The 21772-nt window shown below is 37.3% G+C and overlaps 1 protein-coding gene across 2 annotated transcripts in view; it reads right to left on the bottom strand.

The window, feature by feature from the left end:
* Positions 1 to 21772, bottom strand: part of USP6NL (USP6 N-terminal like) — a 148852-nt gene that overhangs the window by 39459 nt on the left and 87621 nt on the right. For both annotated transcript variants that reach the window (XM_023530353.1, XM_011359640.2), the window contains 3 exons: positions 20047 to 20086; positions 8728 to 8808; positions 899 to 1006 (listed from right to left, as the gene is read on the bottom strand). In XM_023530353.1, coding sequence (XP_023386121.1) covers positions 899 to 1006; positions 8728 to 8808; positions 20047 to 20086 — 229 coding nt within the window. The remainder of the gene's footprint in view (positions 1 to 898; positions 1007 to 8727; positions 8809 to 20046; positions 20087 to 21772) is intronic.

The raw sequence follows: 21772 nt of genomic DNA, 5'->3' as shown, positions 1-21772 counted from the left end.
TAGGGTCCAATCGGCTAACTTAAAAAATATTCTAGTCATACAAAATGAGAAATTCTTTAAATTAAGCAGTATTTATTACCTTTCATCCTGATGAAATTTTACTTACATATATGAGAAAGAAAAGAAAATATCAAAAGAGCATCCCAAAGCCCCTTTTATATTTAAAATTGGGTTTAAGTTATAAACATTTTTTCTATTTATTCTATTTTAGTCTATCTATATACATTTCTGAGGAATGTATTTAAAATGATTTTGATATGTTTCTTACTCCTTTCAAAGGTTAATATAAAATTTAAGTTTAGAAGGGGTATAGCTGAGATGACAAAGAAGTAAATTTAATACATTAGCTAATTTAAGGAACACATTACTAATCTCTTATTCACAATTTAACTTTTTATTAACAAATGATAAAACCTAGAGATACCCCGATAAACATTCCTCTTTTTCATACTTAGAAGAAAACAGTCAATCATATACGGGCAGTTGTTGGATAAACTGAATTCTGCTATTATTTTCACATAAACTCTAAAAATGACACTGTAAATCTCTTTATTAATACTACATTGCAAATGAGCAGCTACAGTTAGGTCTTAGTTGATTTTTCTTACGAATATGTCCCAACATTGATTGATTGTTTCAAGTATTTGAAAAGCACTTGATATTTACTGATTGATACAGAAAATAACATTTTCACTGAAGTATTTGTTTGAAATTTAGGAAGTAGGCCGCAATAAACAAAACAATCAAGAAAACAGAAAACAAGCCTATGAAACCCAATGTAATATCATTTTAATATAATTTCAAATAATGATATGAATATCTTACATCACCTTGAAAGCTAAAAGAAATAGATTTTACTTTTCAATTTCAAAATAACAGGTTGGCTTCAGGTACTCACACTGTAAAGGTCTCTTGTTTCTTCTTTCATTTTAGGGATCTCAAGGAGCAGAGACCAGACCTCACCGCGGAGCTGGAGTGGGATCCCTTTGTAGATTCTCCTATGAAACTTATTAAAAGTAACATGAATTGAAGTTACAAAGACAAAAGCTTAGACGAGTCCCTTAAATCAAACTAATAGTTATTACTCTTTTATTTTCAAAGTATCCATGATAATTAATTGACACATTTTAACATGGCACATGTTGATCTTATCATCTCTGCTTTTCAGATCCTAATGGGGGAGACATATAGGCAGAACGGGTAAAATAAACAAGAGAAAATGTTAAATATACCTAGTACAATAGTATTTTCATATCATTACAAAGGTGTTCCCTAAGTGGCATGAAAGCATAATAAGTGCTCTTTTTAAGTTGTGAACATCCAATTTACATATTCTCTGTTGAATAATTAACTGTTGCACACTTTTTTTCCTTTTAATCCATATACCTAAAAGGCTCCAAATAGCAAAAGGTTGCCTTGTGCCAAAGGCATCTTCATGAAGTGTCGAGAGTGCTACCTAACCCCTACTCTCTTTCCTCCCACCCTCTCTCTGGGGCTTTCCAGACACAGCAAGCTCCTGCCTTATAATCTCTCTTAATTCCAGCCACTATCTGCAGTTTTTTTCATTCTCTCCCTCTCTCTCTCCCTCTCTCTCCCCTTCCCTCTCTCCCTCCCTCCCTCCTCTCTTAATGACACCAATCCTATCTGATCAAACAAAAATAGTGATAAATCTCCATCAAGAAGGTATACCATCACTTTTGAATGAAATTAGCCATAACACATTAGTATCATCAACTCTTTGGATACCTGAACGTATACTGCTAATGCTCTATGGATCTAAAGACTCAATATACTTCTCTAATTTCTTGTAACTATATCTTTTTCCTCCAGGCTCATTACACGTAATAACACACAAACCTATTATGGTCAATACAAAGTCTGAACAACAAAACTTCAAAACTTAAAAGTAGATGTCCGAACAGGAAAATGATTAAACAAATTATGGCAGAAACCTTAAGGAGTGAGAGAAAGATAGGTATACTAATTACCTTATGATCCAAATTATATATTTAAGTAGTATGGCTAAGAAAAATAGGATGCAAGTTCTAATAACTGAAATGTTGGCATGCTATGAACTAGTAAGCAGAGCTTCATCTTCAACGAGAGTATTCAGATTTTTAAAATCTAAAGCTTTCGTAACTCAGTCATGATGCAGCTTGAGAAACTGACTGCGTGGTTTAAAATGAGTGACGCTGCAGAGCAGCTTTTATCGTGAAACAGTGAGCACTGTGAGGGTGATCCGATCCGATAATTACACACCTAATTTCAGTTTTGTTCTTTTGGTATAAATATAATACGTCTCAAATTTAAAACTTCAGCAGATAGTGATGAAAATCATAGAAGTTTAACTCAAACAGCAGCTCTAACTGGAAGAATACAGAGAAAGACTTTGTGTAAACTAGACTCTGCCACTTGTAACATTTCCCACATGCTAAACATTAACTACCATTACTTGCAAACTGGGTGTGGTAAAAAAGCTAGTAATTTATTATCCTAAATTCTATATTCACATCAAAACTATAATAAACTGTACTTTTTAAAGGAATATCATCCTCTAAACGTAACTTCAAATTATCTCTTAAATTACTAGAGTGAAGATGCTACACTGTAAGCATCTGATATGAATATTAGAAAGTGTGGAAATTACTGTAAATGTCAAAGCGAAATTTTAATAGTCAAGTAGAATATGATGGCAGGCACACAGATTAACTTTGATGGACCTGACTCTCCATCAACCTGATAGCTCTCAATGAGTAAAACAAGAGCTCTGACATGTATCTGTTAAACTATATCACTTTAAAAGACTTTTGACATTACTTTATTGCTTTCATTCAATTCTGCATTCGACGACTGTCCATAAATTACTGTCCATTATTTATCCTAAAGTTGAATTTAGATTTAGAAAAAGCAAAACCCCCATCAAATTGTCATGATTAACTAGAAGAAATAATAGAGAAATTTCAGGTAGAAATAAAAAATTTATGGCCCCAGTGCTGCTCCGAGACCAAAGTGGAAAATCAGGCACATACAGTAAAGGCTGAAAAAGGAACATGGATATCGTCGCCATCATCCCCAACACTAACAATTAGAATCAACTTTCACTGAGCATTTACTATGTGCAGAAAACAGTTTTAAGGTACTAACAGATGTTTATCTCATTTAATCATACCAACAACTCTATGAGATGTTATCCCAATTTTATAGACATGAGAAGTGAATCACAGAGAGGTAGAATGACTTGTCAAAAGTCACACATAAGGAATTACCAGTGAGTAAAAGATATTAATTTTGTATTTTATAAAAAACAAAGACTATCTTTCCAAGACCATGATGCATATATTATCCATTGTTCTGTTCAATTAGACTTACTAAAATACATCTAACAAGAAAATATCAAGGAAATCCAAGAGCAGAAAGCATTAAAATAATAGTAAAATTGTAGCTAAAACTTAAAAGTAATATTAAAAAGGATGAATCTGGAATTCAATCTGTCAGAGGTAATGAAATGAAACATGTACACAAAGGTACATACAGAAGAAAAGAATTAAATTATGAGACCCTAAAATAAGAATTTTAAGTTACGCTTATTGTTTTTCAAATACTTGTGCTGTTACATGGCGGGCTAACTTACTATGGTAACATATCTTTCCTCGGAGATTTCCAACTATTGTAGAAATTCTGGAAATTTGGTACAACAAAGTAGGAATTATATTAAAGCACACAGTTATAATAAATTTGCTATTCTCCAGAACGGTAGTCCAGTTTATATTTGTTAAGAATCTTTCAATTTTCTAAGACTCGAGAAGCAAAGGCACAGAGAAGTGGCTGTTGGTTAGGTCAAAGAATGCCATCTTCTTATTCCTACTTTCTGCTAATCGCACTGCCTCCTAGAGATGACGGCTTTATCAAAGCAGCAGAATTTATCAGTAGAAGGTGATAACTAGTTGTCCCAACTCATAAACGAGTATCATTCATTCATTCATTCACTCTAAAAAGAAACTTAGAAATGACTGCTTTGTAGCCAACACTTGCTGGGTACTATGGTCGCAAACGAAAAGCTCTGCGGTGCTCATAGTGTTGGGGGGAGGGGGACAGATACGCACATAAGCAGATAATTACAGCGTGAACAGATACCCTTCACAATAAATAAAGTCACACTAGCTGCTACCGTGATGGGTGAAGCCCTAATGGAGACAAGACATCCCAGAGGTGGGCCAGGGTAGTAAAAGGAAAATGACAGGCACTGCACTGTCGAGATCTGCAGAGTGACGTCAAGGGACAGCTAGGTTCCAAGACGGAACCAGAAAAAGTTTAGGCATAAAGGTGTTGGGGATAAGGGCAGTGAATCCACCCTGGTGGTTATTTTTTGTTGGTCTAACACAGAGACCCTCATCCTGAGACCATATTAGAGATACTATGAGAGTGGAAGGAAGAAGTGAATTCTGCACGACAGTTAGGAAAGATTTCTTTCTGAGAAGATGACAACAAACCGAATACTGAAGGATACACAGGATTTGCCAGGAAAAGGAAACAAAGGTGAAATGAGGGTGAAGATAATGATGAACCAAACAGTAATAACAATGTTAATAACAACAATTATGTTTACATTTTCTAATTATAGAAGCCCACAGATCTGTTTCTAGATCAATTTATTCCTTGTAATATTATTACATTCCTAAAAAGGTAGGTACTATTATCAACATTCCATTTCATGGATGAGAAAATCAAGATGTAGAAAGGTTAAGACACTAGCTCAAAGCCTACAACTAATAAACTGTGGAAGAAGAGAAATTCAGTTAGTCGGACTTCAGAGACCTTGGTCTTAACAACCATGATACAGAACTATTATATGTTGGATTTTAACAATGCTTTAATATTCCAATTTGAAAAGTATCACCTTTAAAATTCTGTTACAATTTTATGAATATGATAAATAAAATCTTTAGGAAAAAATTAAAAAGGTTGCCTGAAATCTATTTTTATTTCCAGTATCTTTGTTCACTTGCCAATGAAATCAGCAGTCTATTTCAGTCACACAGACACATTTAAAAATCCATCAACTAAAAGAAAAAAGAATTCCATTAACTGACCTAATGTTTTCAATACCTCTTTCCAACCTGAGTGATTCTGAAACAGTGGTAAGTGTAAGTGTGCCAGTCTACATCATCATGGCTGCCAGCCTACATCATCATGGCTGCCAGCGAGTTAACTTGTCGGCCCAGTGAGTCCGGCTCAATTCTGTGGAACTTTCACAACGCCAGGGCACACCGTGAAACACAAGTTCACTCTCTGCATTGCTGATGCTCCTGACTGCCTCCCCATTTTCTTTAAGCATCCCTGCTCCACTGGCTCCTTCATCTCTGCCTCCAAATAGACAAGAGACTCCTGAGTTGGATCTAAAAAAGTTTTAAACCATCCACAGGCCCTCCTGCCTCTTATAACTGCATTCTATTTCCCTCCGGCCTTTTATTGACAAACACCAAAAGGGAAGGCTAGCGTAAAAGACGGTCCAGTGAATGAGCCCTGGAATCTAGACACAGGATCTCTTGCTTGTCACTAACCTGTGTGACTTTTAAAATTTTATTTCTAAATGTGATGCTTCCATTTCCTGTCAGTAAAATAAAAAGTTAGCTAATATGAGTCCATTAGTTATTTAACCAAAAAAGGTCCACCAAGAAAAAAATGTATATCTGTAGTAGATACTCTGCTGTGACACAGCTTAGGCACAATTACATCTTGATTAGTTAAATCATATCCACTTAACAGAGATAACTTCATTTAATCAACTATGTTTTAAAAATGTGATACATCGTACATAGGGCAGTCACTGTGAGAACACAGATAAGACAAACAGCCTTAATGGAAACTTTTTTTTCAGTAAAGCTTGTATATTCTAAAAATCCAAATATTCTTTATGAGGGCTATATTTTTATTTCAAGATATTTCTAGAAATTTCTTTGTATTACTACTAGGTAAGTATGGAATCTGTGGAGAGAAAACTTATACCACCTCCTCTTAAGAGACAAGAAAAATACATGCCACTTTTTTACTTCAATGCAATTTAAAACTAGGTAAGATTTGAAAGCAACAATTCTTTTGTGAGGTGCATTCTGTTTCACATCAAATTGGAGCACCTATATCATCCAATAATTCTAGCATTACAGTTGTGGGAAAGTGCCTTAAAATTATACATCAAAGAAATGGTTCTGTTAAAACCTCTCTTGCTGGGAGCTACATTAGCCAGAGCTGCTGTGCAGAATAACAGCCTAGCAGAATGGCTCATTTCACAGAGACTTACATGCTATCATAGATATGTGTACACTAGACAAGAACATAAAGCCACAGAACTCTACAAATATTTTATTAGGCTGAATGTGAGATGAAGTGTGGGTGCGATGCACTCAAATTTGCCCTGTAATTACCACGTGAGTGATCTTTCCACAAAGACAGAAGGTAAAGTGGTTGTCAGCTGCAGGCCAGTCTGAGAGACAACAAAATGTGAAACAAGAGCACAGGTGTAACTAACGTTCTTCTTTAAACCGATTCATCTTTAAAACATCTTGACTTCCAATGTAATGCTAAAACACACGGATAATAAAATTAGCAACAAAAAAATGAACTCACTCCTGATGAAAATAAAATAAGAGTCTAACAGACTTTAAATAAGGATACTTAGGATGCTCACAGAGAAAAGTGATATTAGTCCTGTGACATACCCCATGACAGAAAGATTTCCACGGTTCAGTAAGTTCCATGCAATTTAAGGCCCCTCTTAAAAATCCCTGCCACACGTTATACTATTTAAGACTCTCCGGAACCCTGTAGCAAAGAACCCTTGCTTAACTATTATTAGCTCTGGTTTTCCCATTTGTACTTAACCAGAGAGCCCTTTCCTCATATAATAAAAAGCAACATTTACTGACTGAATACTAAGGGTCAGGCACTATTCTATGTGCTTTACATGAATTAACATTTAATCCTCAAAACAACTCTGGGGGGTAGGTGCTATTATTATCATCCGTATTTTACAGATGAGCAAACTAAGCCAGAAAAAAAGGTAAAATACCTTCCCCCAGGTCACACATCTAGTAAAGTGGCAGAGCTAGGGACTGAACCCAGGACAGTTGGTCCAGCATCAGTTGTTTAGCCATTAGGCAATTCTGCTTCTATGTAATAATGCTAGAATTTAATGAACTGATTTCTTTCCCTGGAATTCTTATTGGCAAATGCTGACATACAATTTATATGTAAAAAAGAAAAAAATATTACACTCACAAAAAAGTGTGAGGAAATAGAAATCCTACCAGTTAACCCAGTTGTGTTTTGCGGTAGAATTATGGGAGGATTTCTTTCTTAAAATATTTTTATTGTCTAATCTCCCTTCAAAAAAACGATGGCAGCAGCTAACACTTACTGAATGCTTTTTATCCGCAAGGTGCGTACTGAGTGCTTTACATGCATTAGTCCGTTCGCTCTTCCTCCCTTTGAAATGGGTATGATTATCCACTTTTTATAGATGAGGAAACTGAAGCTTAAATGTCAGCAGTTCTCGAAGCATGTTCTATGAGGTCAAAGCTGTTCTCATAATACTGCTAAGATGCTGGCTGTCTTTTTCACTATGCTGACTTCTGCACGGACAGCAGAAAAACAATGGCCATAAAACTGGGCACTTGAGGCAAACCACGGTAGTGGTGGTGCTGTGCTAGTGGCCCCTGCCCTCTTCACGCTCGGTCTGAAACATCAGTTTAAGATGAAGCAGGAGGCTCCATTTTATAAACTCTCAGCTCTCAAATGCATGTCTTATTGACATGCCGAGTGACGGCAGGCGCCATACGCACGGAGCACTTTGCTGCGTGCCCAAGTACAGTGCTGGCCTCAAGAAAAAGCATTTATGAAATTGTTTGAATCATGATCCCAACCAACCCCTTTTTCATGGAACACCTTATCACTTGAAAGAATGACTGATTAACTAACTATGGTTGTTCAGATATGGGTGTTTAACATTTTCTCAAAAATAAATGAAGTAAGACTGTCTCTTTAGGAAAATCACTGATAGCATTTGGTGCTACTGACAATATCAGTAGCACCTTTCAAGAAAAAAATCAGAATTTTGGAAAACCTCCACAGTTCATGAACTTCATGAACTTCACAGTTAACCAATATTTGAAGACTTTTCTGATGAGATTGGTGGTGATATTAATACATGTGTGTGGTTTTTTTTTAATTGATTTAAAACTAAGCACAAACTCAAAGCAGGGCAAAAAGATTTAAGGAGAGGTTTGCTAGAAGCTTCTGGAAAAGGAGACTGTTCCTGCTTCAAGGAGCAGTGTGACACATGAAGATGAAGCCTGGAACTACTGCAATGATTTTGATTCCAAAGGGAAGCAAGCCACCCTCAAGGTGAAGCTGACACTGCAGAAGGCAAAGAAGAGAGGTGGAAAGTTTGAAATTGAGTCACAGGCAACGTAACTGAGCAGCTGAATTAAATCACTTCTGAAACCCATCCTACCTCTGGACCACCCAATACATCCTCTTAATTTTTGAAACCAATTTAAACTGGATATTCTGTTATAACACAAAGACTCCAAATTTGAGGCATTCCACTCAATTAAAGTTCTTTTTTAAAAAAAGAGTATGAAAGTAATACTCATAAAGAGAAACTTTTACTGGGAAAATCTACATTGAACTTGTATAGTTTCATTAGGAAGTAACATTATTTTTAATTACCTTTTCAGTGTTCTTGTATTTTTCCCATCCTTTTAGCATTTTCAACCATTTAGTAGTTCTTTCAATTTCCAGGTGCTTTTGCTAAAATAAAATGGAAATTCATTGTTACTGTTTGTTCGTCAAGGCTTCATTATTTACAAATTACAAAAATATGTCAAAGAAAATGCTGCTAAAAAAAGGAATATGAAAAAGGTTATGCTATATTAGATAGCAAATATCCTATCTAACTTTTTAAAAGTTCAATAATTTTATTTTTGTATCAATAGCATTCCGTAGCTAAAGTTAAGATATATAGGGGCACTCCACTGGGATAGGTAAAGAGAAAAGAATTGTTTAAATTTTCCAACACATTTAAACTAATCACTGAAATTTAAGCCTAAAGGAAATTTTAAAATATTTTAAAATGTCTTTTATGAAGCAACAAAAACACAACTTCAAAATTACATTCTCTTTTACCCACATTTTACTGAATCCTTTCATCTTAATGTTTTCAGTGACAGAGTTGGGTATTTTTAAAAAGGAGAATTGGGCATTTATTGATTTGTGGAGTGATTAATATATAATTAGCACTATGCCACTGAAAAATTATACAAAAATAAGTAATAGTTGCTGCCCTAAAAAGAAAGTTCACCATTTGCTAAGGAAAACTGACATGGAAATTACAGCATGGTGACACGTGCTACAACATAGGAACAGACAGGGTCATGGTGGAAGAAGTCAAATCCACCAAGGATGTTAGGGGAGATGAGCCCCATGTGAAGAACTGAAGATTTCTATCCAGTGGGAAAGAATGTGGGAAAGAATATTCTAAGACGCATAGGTAGATAATTCAGCACTGTAAAGGGCTAAAAAAAACAGTATCAGATGAGGCTGAAAACATCTTGTATGTCACAATACCTTGGGATTTGGGCAAAGCTGGGGAACTGTAGGGAGCTACAGAAAATGCTCCCTCCTCACTTCTTTGGTTGCTAGGAGAGGGATATTGTCCTCTCAAGGAACTGGGCCTGCTGTCCAATATCTCACTCTCTCCTAAGGTGAGAGAGTGACTTACATGACTAGCGTATTTAGAAAAAGAACTGGGCATATGGCCCTCGGTCCCTTTTCTTGGGAGCCCGACAACTCTCAGAAAGCACATTTGTACTCCATCCTTTCAGGCAAGAAAAAACACCCTGCTCAGCCAAGAAGTCTGTGGTGACCTCTGCCCGTGACCAGGTAAGTCTGTCTCCTTCCGGGGTTCACACCAGGATGCCCACGGCTGCTGCCCACCCAACCCACATTCTCCCCTAACTACTCCGCTCCATCCAGAATGGCTAGGATGTGCGCATTTCCCTACTGCTCGGAACAGTCCTGGGCACAGAGGAGGCATCTAGTTAATGATTTCATTTTCATGAGAACAAAACCCAGCATAATTTGTTCTTATAAGTGAGCTGACATTCTGCTATTTGTTAATTCTCCTCAATCCTCACATTTTCTTTTCTGGAGGCCTCTGTAAGTTTAATAAGCATCCGAATAAAACGCAGTGGAAACAGAAGACTACATAGGAAAGAAAATTCTTCTGAGGATATATTTTATGCTCAAAATGTATAGTCACTACAACCCTATGAAGTACGTACAGACATCTTTATTTTACAGATAAGGAAACAGAGGTAAAAAGGGGTTAAGTGACTTGCCCAAATTCCCCTATCCAGTAAGTTCAAGTTTGAAGAGGGGTTCAAAGCTTTAGGACCCACACTCTGAGCCCCTTATCTTATGCCTTTTGTCTCCACCACGTCCCTGCTCTAGTTGAGGCAAACACTTTTCTGGATGAAAGCAGTCGCTCCTTACTATCTTCAATCCAGCCTCAAACAGGCAGATGATATGCCCATCATCGATATTTTTTAGATTTAAAAGAGGTGTAAAATCTCAAAGAAAACTCTGAATTTAGGAAAGGATTCCACCAATAAAAAAATTTTTACAGAATTTTATTTTTAGGCATATTCTTAAAACTCTTTTTAATTACTTCTTAACTCTTTATAAAAATTTTGATGAGGTTTTCATAATAAATGATCGCTCGTGAGCAAAAGATATTCTGTTATAGTTCTCATTTTTCAAAAGACTAAGCATATTCTTCAGCATATTATTAGTGATAAAATGTTGCAGATGGTTCCAGAAATATGTTTAATTTTAAAACTCAGTAGGGCACTGAAATCTAATTAATGTTCTTGCTAAATGTGACTTCAGAGAAGGCCAAGCTATGAAAAATTAAGATTGATCTAAGCTGCAATTTGGTGGGGTTTTTTTTTTTCTCGTTTTTCTGCACTTCCTCCCTTGACTTCTTGAAAGCATAATCCTTTTCTCCACCAACAGGAAAGAATCAAATAATTCAAGCCAACCCACGAGTATAACAATATACACTTTGCCATGAACAGCCCTGCTGAGATCTAGCCTAGGTCTCGCTACCTTTCATTTTTATGATTATGAATTATCAGTTAATCACTTTAAGAAGTAGTTATTCTCTTTTGTAATGGCACACTTTGGTATTCTAATGCTTATCATATATATAAATTATTTTAAATGCTACAAATTCTCACATGTGAAGACAAAACACATACACACAATTTTAAGAATCATTAAGTATGCTGTTCTTTCCCCTATAGCAAAAAACAAAAATGATACACTTGGGAAAAACTCCCAGGCCACAGATTTTAAAAATTATCTATCAGTAGCTTAATCAGGTTTAAATGTTAACTCCATGATACCATCTGCTCATCTATACAAGCCTTGAATGCATATTAATGTCTTTTCCCCCTGACTTATGAATCTATTATAATTCATGGATAAAATATACTTTATCACCAAACATGCTACAGTTGACTATTTTAGAACTTATTCTAACACAAGAAGTAACTGAAAACACATGCAATAAATGTGAACTTATGTGCTCTAGAAAAACAGGTTAAGGAAATCATCTTGCCATCGACTCAATAACACCAACACAAACTAGAATACAACAGCCAAGTTAGAATTTCAAACCACAAGTTTCAACAAACTCAGCATATCCAAAACCATCTCCCTAACCATGCTGCTATTATCCTTCTCTTCCCTAACACAAATCAACAGCATCACAGCCCACTAAGTCAATACAACTAGAACCTTCAGTTGTTTCCAGTCTTCATTTTATCTTCCTTCTCATATCCAAAGTATATTCTGCTGGTCCCATCCATGTCTCTTGCTTCCATCATGCCCTCAGCCCTAGTTTAGGCAATCCTAATTCCTAGATGGAATCAGTAACTCCTTATGAGTAGCCCTGACTCTTCAATCCATCCTCCACATTGCTATCACAAGTTTTAAAATGCATTCCAATTAAAAATCCCTTAATGGCTACCCATTATCTACAAATAAAGTTCCAACTTCTATATGGATGGCCCTTCACAATATAGCCCTAACTCACCTTCCAGTTTCACTTCCTGCTACTTTTATGATTTAGCCGCACTGAATTATTTGTCATTCCCAAAACACAATGTATCTTCATGCCTCTTTGACCAATGTTTGCTATTCATCTGCCTGTGATGCTCTTCCTCATCACCATTTGGCAAAATCCTATGCACTCTTCTCAAGACTCAGACAAATTTCAGCGGTCTGGAACCTTCCAAATGCCTTCACGCCCCAAGCAAAATTAACTGCTTGCTTAGCATTTCATAGTGTTGACTAAGGACTCGGTTGTTCTGGGTTCAAATCTGAGTCTTACTGCTTCTTATTTGTTTCATTTAGGGCAAGTTACTTAACCTTTCCATATCTTTGTTTCCTTCTCTATAAAATGAGAATTATTATTATTGTTACAGTATCTAACACCTACATTTTAGCTGGCTTAAGTCATATTATTAATATTAAAGTATGAACTCCTGGGTACAGGAACCATATCATATATTCCTCTTCTACTTTCATCACCTAAAACTGCGGCTGGTATATAAGAAAAGTTCAATAAACATTTTAAAGTTATACATAATTTACATGAGTAAAGAAAGACAAGTAAACGACATCGTGAAGCAATTAATAGTATTCTGTGGTTCTGGAGGTAGAAGGGGTAAGAAGAATGAATATAAATGGACACACCAAAATCATAAATAGTTTTGATAGCAGTTCAATCATTATAATACTGAAGTAACCAGAAGTGAGTTATAATAGTATCTCTTATGTAGCATAATGATAGAAATGATATCATTCTTCCATGCTGTTAACACTGTTCAAAGTGCTGCCAAAGGCAGAACTACTAATGTTAGATGTCTATACAAAAATGATATAAAATAACAGTGTTGCCTTTATACACAGACATCTTACTTTTCAATTTTTATTCTGAAATATTTCAAACCCACAGAAAAGCTGGAAGAACAGTACACCATATACTTATACATACTTTAGCAAATCTACCGATTATTACATTTTGCCTCATTTCATCTATTTATATTGGGGTGGTTTCTGTTTTTACTTTTTGTGTTTTGGCTGATCTGTTAGAAAATCACAGACATCATGAATATTTCATCTCCAAAAAGTTTGAGTATGTATCAACCCACAAATAAAATCATATTTCATATATAATCAGAGTACCACTATTGCACCGAAAAAACTTAAAACTAGTTTATGACTACCTTCATTATTACCTAATAAACAATCCATATCCCAAATTCCACACCTGCTGTAAAAGTGTCCTTCATAGCTGTTTGTCTGTGGGTTGGATGGGGAGACTCAAAATCTAATCATGGGTCAAGCGCTGCGCCTACTGGCCCATCTCTTTACTTCCCTTTGCTCTGGAACAGTCCTCTGGCCTTTTTCTGTCTTTCGTGACACTGACATTTTTTGAAGAGTCCAAGCCACACTATCTGGATCAGTCTGATCATTTCTCTTACATTTTGACAGGAATATTACACAGGTGATGTTGTATCTTTCCCATTGCATCGCACCCAGAGACATATCATGTCGATCTGTACCACTATCAATGATGTAACATTTGATCCATTGATTAAGTGGTATTTTTCCAATTTCTCCATTAAGTAACAGAGAACTCCTCTTTTATAACTAATAAGTAATCTGTGTGGTGCACTTTGAGACGATGTGGACACTCTTTTCCTTAACAACTCTATTCAGTGATCTTATCATCCACATGCCTGTCTGAATCAGTTCTGATTCTGATGATGGTGAAATGATGTATTTTTTTATAATTCTATGATTCCTTCTATATTATTAAGTGACTTTTTTATTAAAATGTTTTTCCTTTCTAGCTCCTCCCCACCTTTTCATATCACTATAGTACAAAGAATTATTCTATCAATGTTATAATACTATAATCTTTTATCATCATTCTTTTTGAAGCTAAAATTGTCCCAAATTTGGTAGAACTGCCTCTTATTTGGCTGAAGATCTCTCTCTTCAAGTGGATCCTTGAGACATACCCTTTCTGGCACAAAATAATTGAGATTCACTTTATAATTTTTCTACATAGACCTTCACTAGCCATTTCTTTCCGAAACAGTGGCTCTTTTTCATGGCAATGGTATTCAAGAACTAAGATCTGGGTACTAGATATGTGCATCACTGCAATTTTTAAAATCATATGGGAGATCCTACTAGAAGACAATTCTTTCCTGAGAAAGTCAGAACAACATATATCAAAAGGAAAATGACATAGAAGTCTTAATCTCTATCCAATACTCCCTTTTCTGTCTCTCCATTACTTCCACTGACTACAAATTGGTATGTTGTGTACTTTTCTTCCCAGGAGCTGTTTTCAGGAAAGAACTGATCTTCCGTTTGAAATGTGCGATCTGATACTTGGTTGTTTTAAATTGCTGTCCCCCCCTGAGTAAGGACTGGCCCCTCCTATTGGGGCAAGGGAGTGTAAGGATTAAAACTGGGACCAATATCTTCTTTGTTTCTTCTCAACCTCAGTGAGCTGAGACTATATTTTTAACCCTATGGAGGACTAGCATGTACTTAACAACTGTCTAAAAGAGGGTAAAGGGGTCAAATAGATGGTGACAGGAGACTAAACTTTGGGTGATGAGCACACAATGCAATATACAGATGATATAATATAATATTGTACACTTGAAACTTATATAATCTTACTAACAAATGTCACTCTAATAAATTTAATTTAAAAAAAAGAAAGAAAAAAGAACAACTGTTGATCATGCATAGCATTAACTTCTATCTAGTCCAAGACTCTTCCTACTATTAACATGATTAATAATCACATAAAGGCTAAACATACACAAAATGCATGGATGGATATTAACTAGCCTTCTCCTCTAGAATAAGACATCTTAGAACTTTAAGTTCAAGTCTTCAGTTGCTTTTTTTGTCTCTCCTATCAGAATGTTAGGATGCATGACCGACGGTGAAGTTGACCAGAGCCACGCACACCTAGACCTCACCAGCAGAGGTCAGGATTGGACAAGAAGTACAAGAAGGAAAGCGTCCAGTTTTGACAAAAGTAACACTGAAAAAGTCTATCGGTCATATATTTTGAGTAATATTTCCAACCACAGAAAATTAAAATATAGTTCTGAAAGATATAAATGGGCTCCAATTAGTTTGTAAGCCATGCAAGATATTGTGCCACATACAAGAATGGCTGAATCCATAAAAATTCATAGGTTTTTTTTTTTACATATCCTTTCCTCCTTATTAAAAACATCAATAAGCTGAAAGAAACAATATGATCCATTATTAATATTATTCTCTGCAGAGTAAACATAATAAGATATTTGTTATGTTTATTTGTTATAAATGCCTGTTTGGGGGAACCCACAGCACTTTGCAAATATCAACACTAATCCTCTTATAAGGGACTGCCTACTACTATCCTTGTTTTAAACAGAGAACCGCTTTATGTAAAATAATACACTGGCAAACCTGGAACAAAAGCCATGATTACTTGACTGCATTAGTGCACAAGTCTTCCCAAATGACAAGAAGTGCATGCTTCGTGTGTATGCTTTGTAAAGATTAATAAACACTTGTAGATTTCAGCAAGGCTATCATTCCACTGATTTTATTCAATGAAGTCATACATGTAGAATTTATTAGTTTCCTAGAAATGGCCAGAGTTTGGCAGTCACTGAAGAATACATAAACTAAAGTTAAACCAGAAAAATTGGGAGAAATCTTGATAAACTAAAAAATTTCTAGCCTTATACTGCTTTGCATGTGTCTAAGTTCTCATTCTAGTTTAAAGAAACCAAAACTGTAAAAGGCAGACCATGCAATATGAGTGCAGCTTATGTATGAAAGGCATAATGGAATCTCAATCAGCAGCCTCGGAATCCTGCTCCTCTCCCAAGAAAAGACTGGCAAAGGAATGTAAAACTGTGTCTCATGTTAAACCATTACGGTGTATGTAGGTCACTTTTTTAGTGACTTCCTATTATATTAAACTCTTCAAACAACCAATTAACTATAAGCTTGATTGCACTATGTAGCAGACCTTTTATTGCACAGGCAAATATCTTTAAAAAACAAATAAAAAATTTGTTAGCATCCCTCTACTAGCTTTTTTCTTATATTTCTTCTTTTCTTCATTGTCTCATTTCTTGAATCCTCTATATCACACTGGTTCCCAGACTGCTGGACTTTCAGGACAATGGAGAGAGAAGTCAATATTGAGTCGCCAGATTTACATTTTGCCAAATATGGATAACTTTTGTTACACCTTTCAATTCTTCTCTGATTTCTCAAACAAAACACATTTAATGCTCAAAAGGACAATCTCTGCCAGTCTTTAAATCAACATATTTAGTTCTAATGCACTCATTACATCTATTTGGTCATTCATTCAACCACCATTTAGTGCACACATACTAAGTACAACTGCTTGAGGTTCTGGGGATACAGCAATGAACAAAGCAGGTAAAACTCCCTCATAGAGAGTACATCCTAGCGAGGAAACGGGCAAACAAACAAACAAAAATAAGTAAAATAAGTAAAATACTTAGTGTGAAATAATGTTAAGTGCTACAGAGAACAATAAAGGAGGGAAAGGAGTAATTAATCATAACCTCTCGGTTCCCAATTTTAGATATGATGGCCAGAGAGGGTGTTTTTCTGAAGGGGACATGTCAGTAAATACATGAAGGAACTGAGATTTGTCACTATCAGGGGGAAGAGCACAAGAAAGAAAGCAGCCAGGGCAAGGGCCTGGAAGAGGGAGTACGGCCGGCATGCCCGAGAAGCACTACGGAGGCCAGGGCGTGAGCAAGAGAAAGCAGGAGATAAGATGAGAGACTTAACAGAAACCAGGTCACGCAGGGCTTTGCAGGTCATTCTAAGGGCTCTCCCTCTTACTGTGGATAAGATGAGGCGCCACCACAATGTTGCGATTAGGGAACAACATGATCTTACTTATTTTAACAGGATCACTGGCTCTTTTGGTGAACAGATAAGAGCGGGGAGAGAGGGGTCAATGGCAGCGCAGGGAGCTGGAGGCTCTGGAAGAGAGGTTTCTGTGGCCCAGGTGGCAGAAGCAGAGCTGGTGAGGCGTCATTGGATTCTGAATACATTGGGAAGGCAGAGTTCACAGGACTGCTAACAGAAGAAACGTGGGGTATGAAGGAAAGAAAGTCGGAAGTAACTCAGAAGTTTTCACGTATAACTGCAGCCTATTTAGGGTGAACAACTAGAAGAGTGGCATTCCCATTTACTGAGACGGGGAAGTCTGCTAACAGGATGGATTTGAAGAGAATAACAGAAACCTCAGTTTGAACATTTCTTAGACATCCAAGTGTATACATTAAGTCAGACATCTAAGTCTACATAGTGAATATATATACACAAATACACAAGTCTAGGGTTCAGGGAGCCAAGTCATCAACACGCAGCTGGCATTTAACAGCAAAAGACTAGATGAGATTACCATGGAAGAAATACAGACAGGAAAGAGAAGTTCAAGGCCAGAGCCATGGGACACCCCAAAGTGTAGAGATCAAGGAGATGACAAAGAACATGCAGAGCAAACTGAGGATGAGCAGCCAGTGAGGAAAGAAGGTGAGGAGAGTATTGAGTTCTGAAGGCCAAGAATGGAGAAAGTGTAAGAACGAGACAGGAACGAACCAGGTCAAATGCTGCGGGCAGATCAAGGGGAAGATTGGGAACCGACTACCCAATGTAACAGCAGAGAGGTAACTAGAGACCAAGGAAGAATTGCAGGAAAGAAATGGAAAAGAGTACACAGGCACCTCTTTCACGAGTTAGGGCAACAGAGCACGCGGTAAGGAATCCGGGCAGTAGCTGAGGTGGAAGTGGGGTCAAAAGATTGGTTTGCTTTTTTTCAAAATGGGAATGAGAACAGATTTTACTCTGATTGGGAACAGTCAAGTAGAAAGAAAAAGACTTCAGGAGAGAGAAGAATGACCCTGAACAAGCAGCATCCGTATGCACAGGAAGTAGAGCTTTGGGCACAGATGACGACAGGTGGGTAGATGCGGCTATGAAAGCCTGTGGAAGCTCTTCTGATTGCTTCTATTCTTATAAGAAATAAGACACAAGAACATTAGCTGAGGATGGAGAAGAAGGTGCTGGAGGTCGAGGAGAGAAGAAAAGGTTGCAGTGGTTAAAACGGGAGCAGACATTCACTCAGGAGAGATGGGAGGATTTCCACGTAGCGCTCATGCTCCTGAGGTTGCGGCCATGAATTAAAGGTAAACCAGTGGGCATCAGTGTGAGTCTTTTCCTAGTTGCACTTAGTCCTGCAGGGGCAGGCACTGCAGCAGCAAAAAGCTGGCTTTCACTAGGGCTGTAGATTAGCCCAGAAGAGGCGAGAGAGGTGAGGGGAGGTGTAGGTATATGCGAGTGACTGTGCCGTTCCAGTCTGAGCTGGGAAGAGAGAAAAATGACGACGTCAGTGTGCTGAGGGATAATAAAACAGTGGTGGTATCAGCGGGGTCCAAGGATTAGTGAAATCAGGGTATTAGACAAGAGAGAGAATGGTCAGAGAATGCAAACAAATCCTTATGCTCCCATTTCAAAGAAGACTGGTAGAAATTCATCAGAGGCAGAATTTAGAAAGTGGTCACTGTTATCATCACTTCCTTATCATTCATTCCTTAGCCATGGGAAGCTGCCTTCCCCACCACAGCACTACCATCTCATTTCACTAATACTGTGCTCCCGAAAGCCACCAATAACCTCCCACACATCGCCTCGCTTGAGCTACCTCGGTCCCTGAGCACAGCGAGCATGCCCAAGGCAGAAACTATGTCTTAATTGATCCTAATATTCTAGGCAGCACTTAGTCCAGCACAACGCAGTAATGCAGCTACTAAAAGAAATTCTTTTGCCAAAACATCAATGTTGATGACACAGAGAAAATCAGGCATTTACAAGAGAATTCAATTGCAGGCGGTACCTACAGGGGTTTTTATACATGTAAAATGGCAATTTTGTTTACATCTCAAAGTTATGCTACGGTTTTTTATCTTAAGAAAATTTGATTTTAGAAAGTTTCTAGAAGATTTTTAAAATTCCAGTTCTAATTTTATCTCTATTATCTGAAACTCAGCCTCCTTCCCCATCAAATATAAACAAACTGAGATAATCACAAGCAATAGCCTCCCTCTCATTCTAAAATTTATTTTCAGTACAGAAAAAAAATAGAGAAGGGACAGGGGGAGATTCTGAGTAACTTTAAAACCTTCAGTCCCCAGTTCTCATGCATACCCAGCCGTGGAACCAGCTCCCCAGACAACTACAGTGAAGAGATGGGAAACGGGCTACCAAAAAAGGTGACAGGTTTAACATATATGACTTCTCCAAGTATCCTTTTTTGACTACAGCAAACTAACTTGGTTGCTGTTGAGTGTGGGAAAGCTGATTAAAACCTCATGGAACAGCTGTGTTCCAAAGAGCCGCCTCTCTAGAAGGACACTTTATTAGCCACAGGGGCAAGAGGATCACTTGTGAAGCTCTTACGGATCACCTGCCCAGGCTCCCCCGCAGGAAGGCTGGCTCACAGACTGCGGTGGGTCCCCAGCAGCCGAGCTCTCTGGAGACCCCGCCTCGGGAGCGCACCTAGGCTGAGAACCACCTGTCCCGAATGCAGGCCTTCTCCCGAAGTGCTACCTGTCCTTTCCTCAAGTACCTAGCAGAAGCTCCAACAAATGTCTCCTAAAATTACTTTACCATTAATTTCACTCCTTTCTCACAGTGACATATTTAGGGTCAAATTCTAATAGTGACTTCCTCATTTACATTTAATATGGCACTCAAAGTCATAAAGGCAGTGGGTTTTATTTTCCTGACAAACACAATTCGTCCGTAACTGTTAAGTAAGTGCAGAGCTGGCCTTACCCGTTCCACAGCTGCATTATGATAGGGCAGTTCTTCCTCACTGCAGAGAAAAAAAACGGGACATGTGAAGTACCTGAAATCACAGAGAACTTTGAAAACATTACAACGATAGGTGTAAGCATTCATTTGTCATCACAAGAGTTACACAGTTTCTGTTCCACCGAGTTCAATACAAAACACTTAGCAATCTGTAACCACATGTCCCCTATCTTCAAATCTCTAGACAGCACTGTCTAATAATCTCTAGCCACATGTGACTATTTAATTTTAAATGTAGATTAAAATTAAACAAAATTTAAAAGTCAGTTCCTCGGTCTCACTAGCCACAGTTCAAGTGCACGATAGGCAGACAGAGGTCACCATGGGTGACAGTGCAGGCACAGAAAGAGCATTCCCACCAAGACACAGAGTTCTACTGTACAGCACTGCTCAGACCAGGAGACAGCAACCTTCGTCTGTAAAGGCAAATCTTTAAATAGTAAATATTTTAGGCTTTATGGACCATACAGTCTTTTTCATAATTACTCAACTCCAGTGTTGCATTGTGAAAGCAGACACAGACAAGATGAGAACTGAGTGTGGTATTGTTTCCATAATATTTTTTACAAAAACAGGTGCTGAGATGGGTTTGGCCTGCAGGCCACCGTTTGCCAATCTCTACTCTAGACTATCACCTCCACTCTCCAGCTCCAACCATGGCCTATAATAAATGATTGTTTTTAAAAATTTGTATAAGGAAATAAAACTGCCTCAGATATATGAATTAAGAAAAAAACTTCGATGTTTATTCTGTAAATACAGAAAGCTTCATTTGTCAAAACTTCAATGGGGATGGTTTTTTAGATGTACAATAAAAGATCAAATTTACTTTTCTGACATGGTAATTTTGTGATATCACCTAATATAAAATATACTGAAACTCTTGTATTAACCGTCAGCAATGTAAAAACAATGTGCTAGCCATAAACAAAGTTATGGGCTTCGAGTTGCTATCTCAGTAGTATTGATGTTTTGGCCATGATATGTACATATTCTTGAGACCAAATAAAACCACTTTCCAGAGTACAAGACATGTGTATTCAAGAGTCCGGTATTTTCAAAGGCACTCGTTTGCTACTCTGAAGAGCCTTTAGGTGAGCCAGGAAGCTGCAGCAACGGAACTGACAAAAGCTTAAGAGCTGAAAGTGATCTTAGATGGTCCAAACCCCTCATTTCATAGCACTTTCACTTAGTCACAGGCACTTAGTCTAATGTAGATTTGTTTAGCATGATCTAACCCAGTGGGTTCAAATTAAGATCAATGAGATCTTCAGACTGTGCAGGAATATATGAAGAAAAGGTTAAAAACTCAATTCTCAAAAAGACAAGAAATTTTGAGGATTAAATTTTAAAAAGCTTTTTTTTTTTTTAACATAAAGTGTCCACTCACTTTTATTCATGTGACACTGTGTTGTTGTTGTTGTTGTTGTTTTATAGCTTTCATTATGCTATTAGTCTAAATTTCCCTAACTTGCAATCCTGATTACTGGGGCCAATGATGTACGACTGGTACAGGATATAACTTCTGGTTTAAAAGTGCACCTATCCGTTCTTCATTGACCGGCAGAAGAGGGCTTGTAGACACTGCTGGAGTGTACTTCCTAGGTGATTAGGTCAGCAGGGACAGCTGGAAGGAATAAGAACATTTGGCACCCTTTGTGCACAGCAAGAATGGCATTTCTGGGTG

Source organism: Pteropus vampyrus, unplaced genomic scaffold, assembly GCF_000151845.1.
Source record: "Pteropus vampyrus isolate Shadow unplaced genomic scaffold, Pvam_2.0 Scaffold49, whole genome shotgun sequence".
Classification (NCBI taxonomy): domain Eukaryota; kingdom Metazoa; phylum Chordata; class Mammalia; order Chiroptera; family Pteropodidae; genus Pteropus; species Pteropus vampyrus.
Note: the sequence above shows the minus strand (reverse complement) of the source record. Positions and strands in the feature narration are given on the sequence as shown.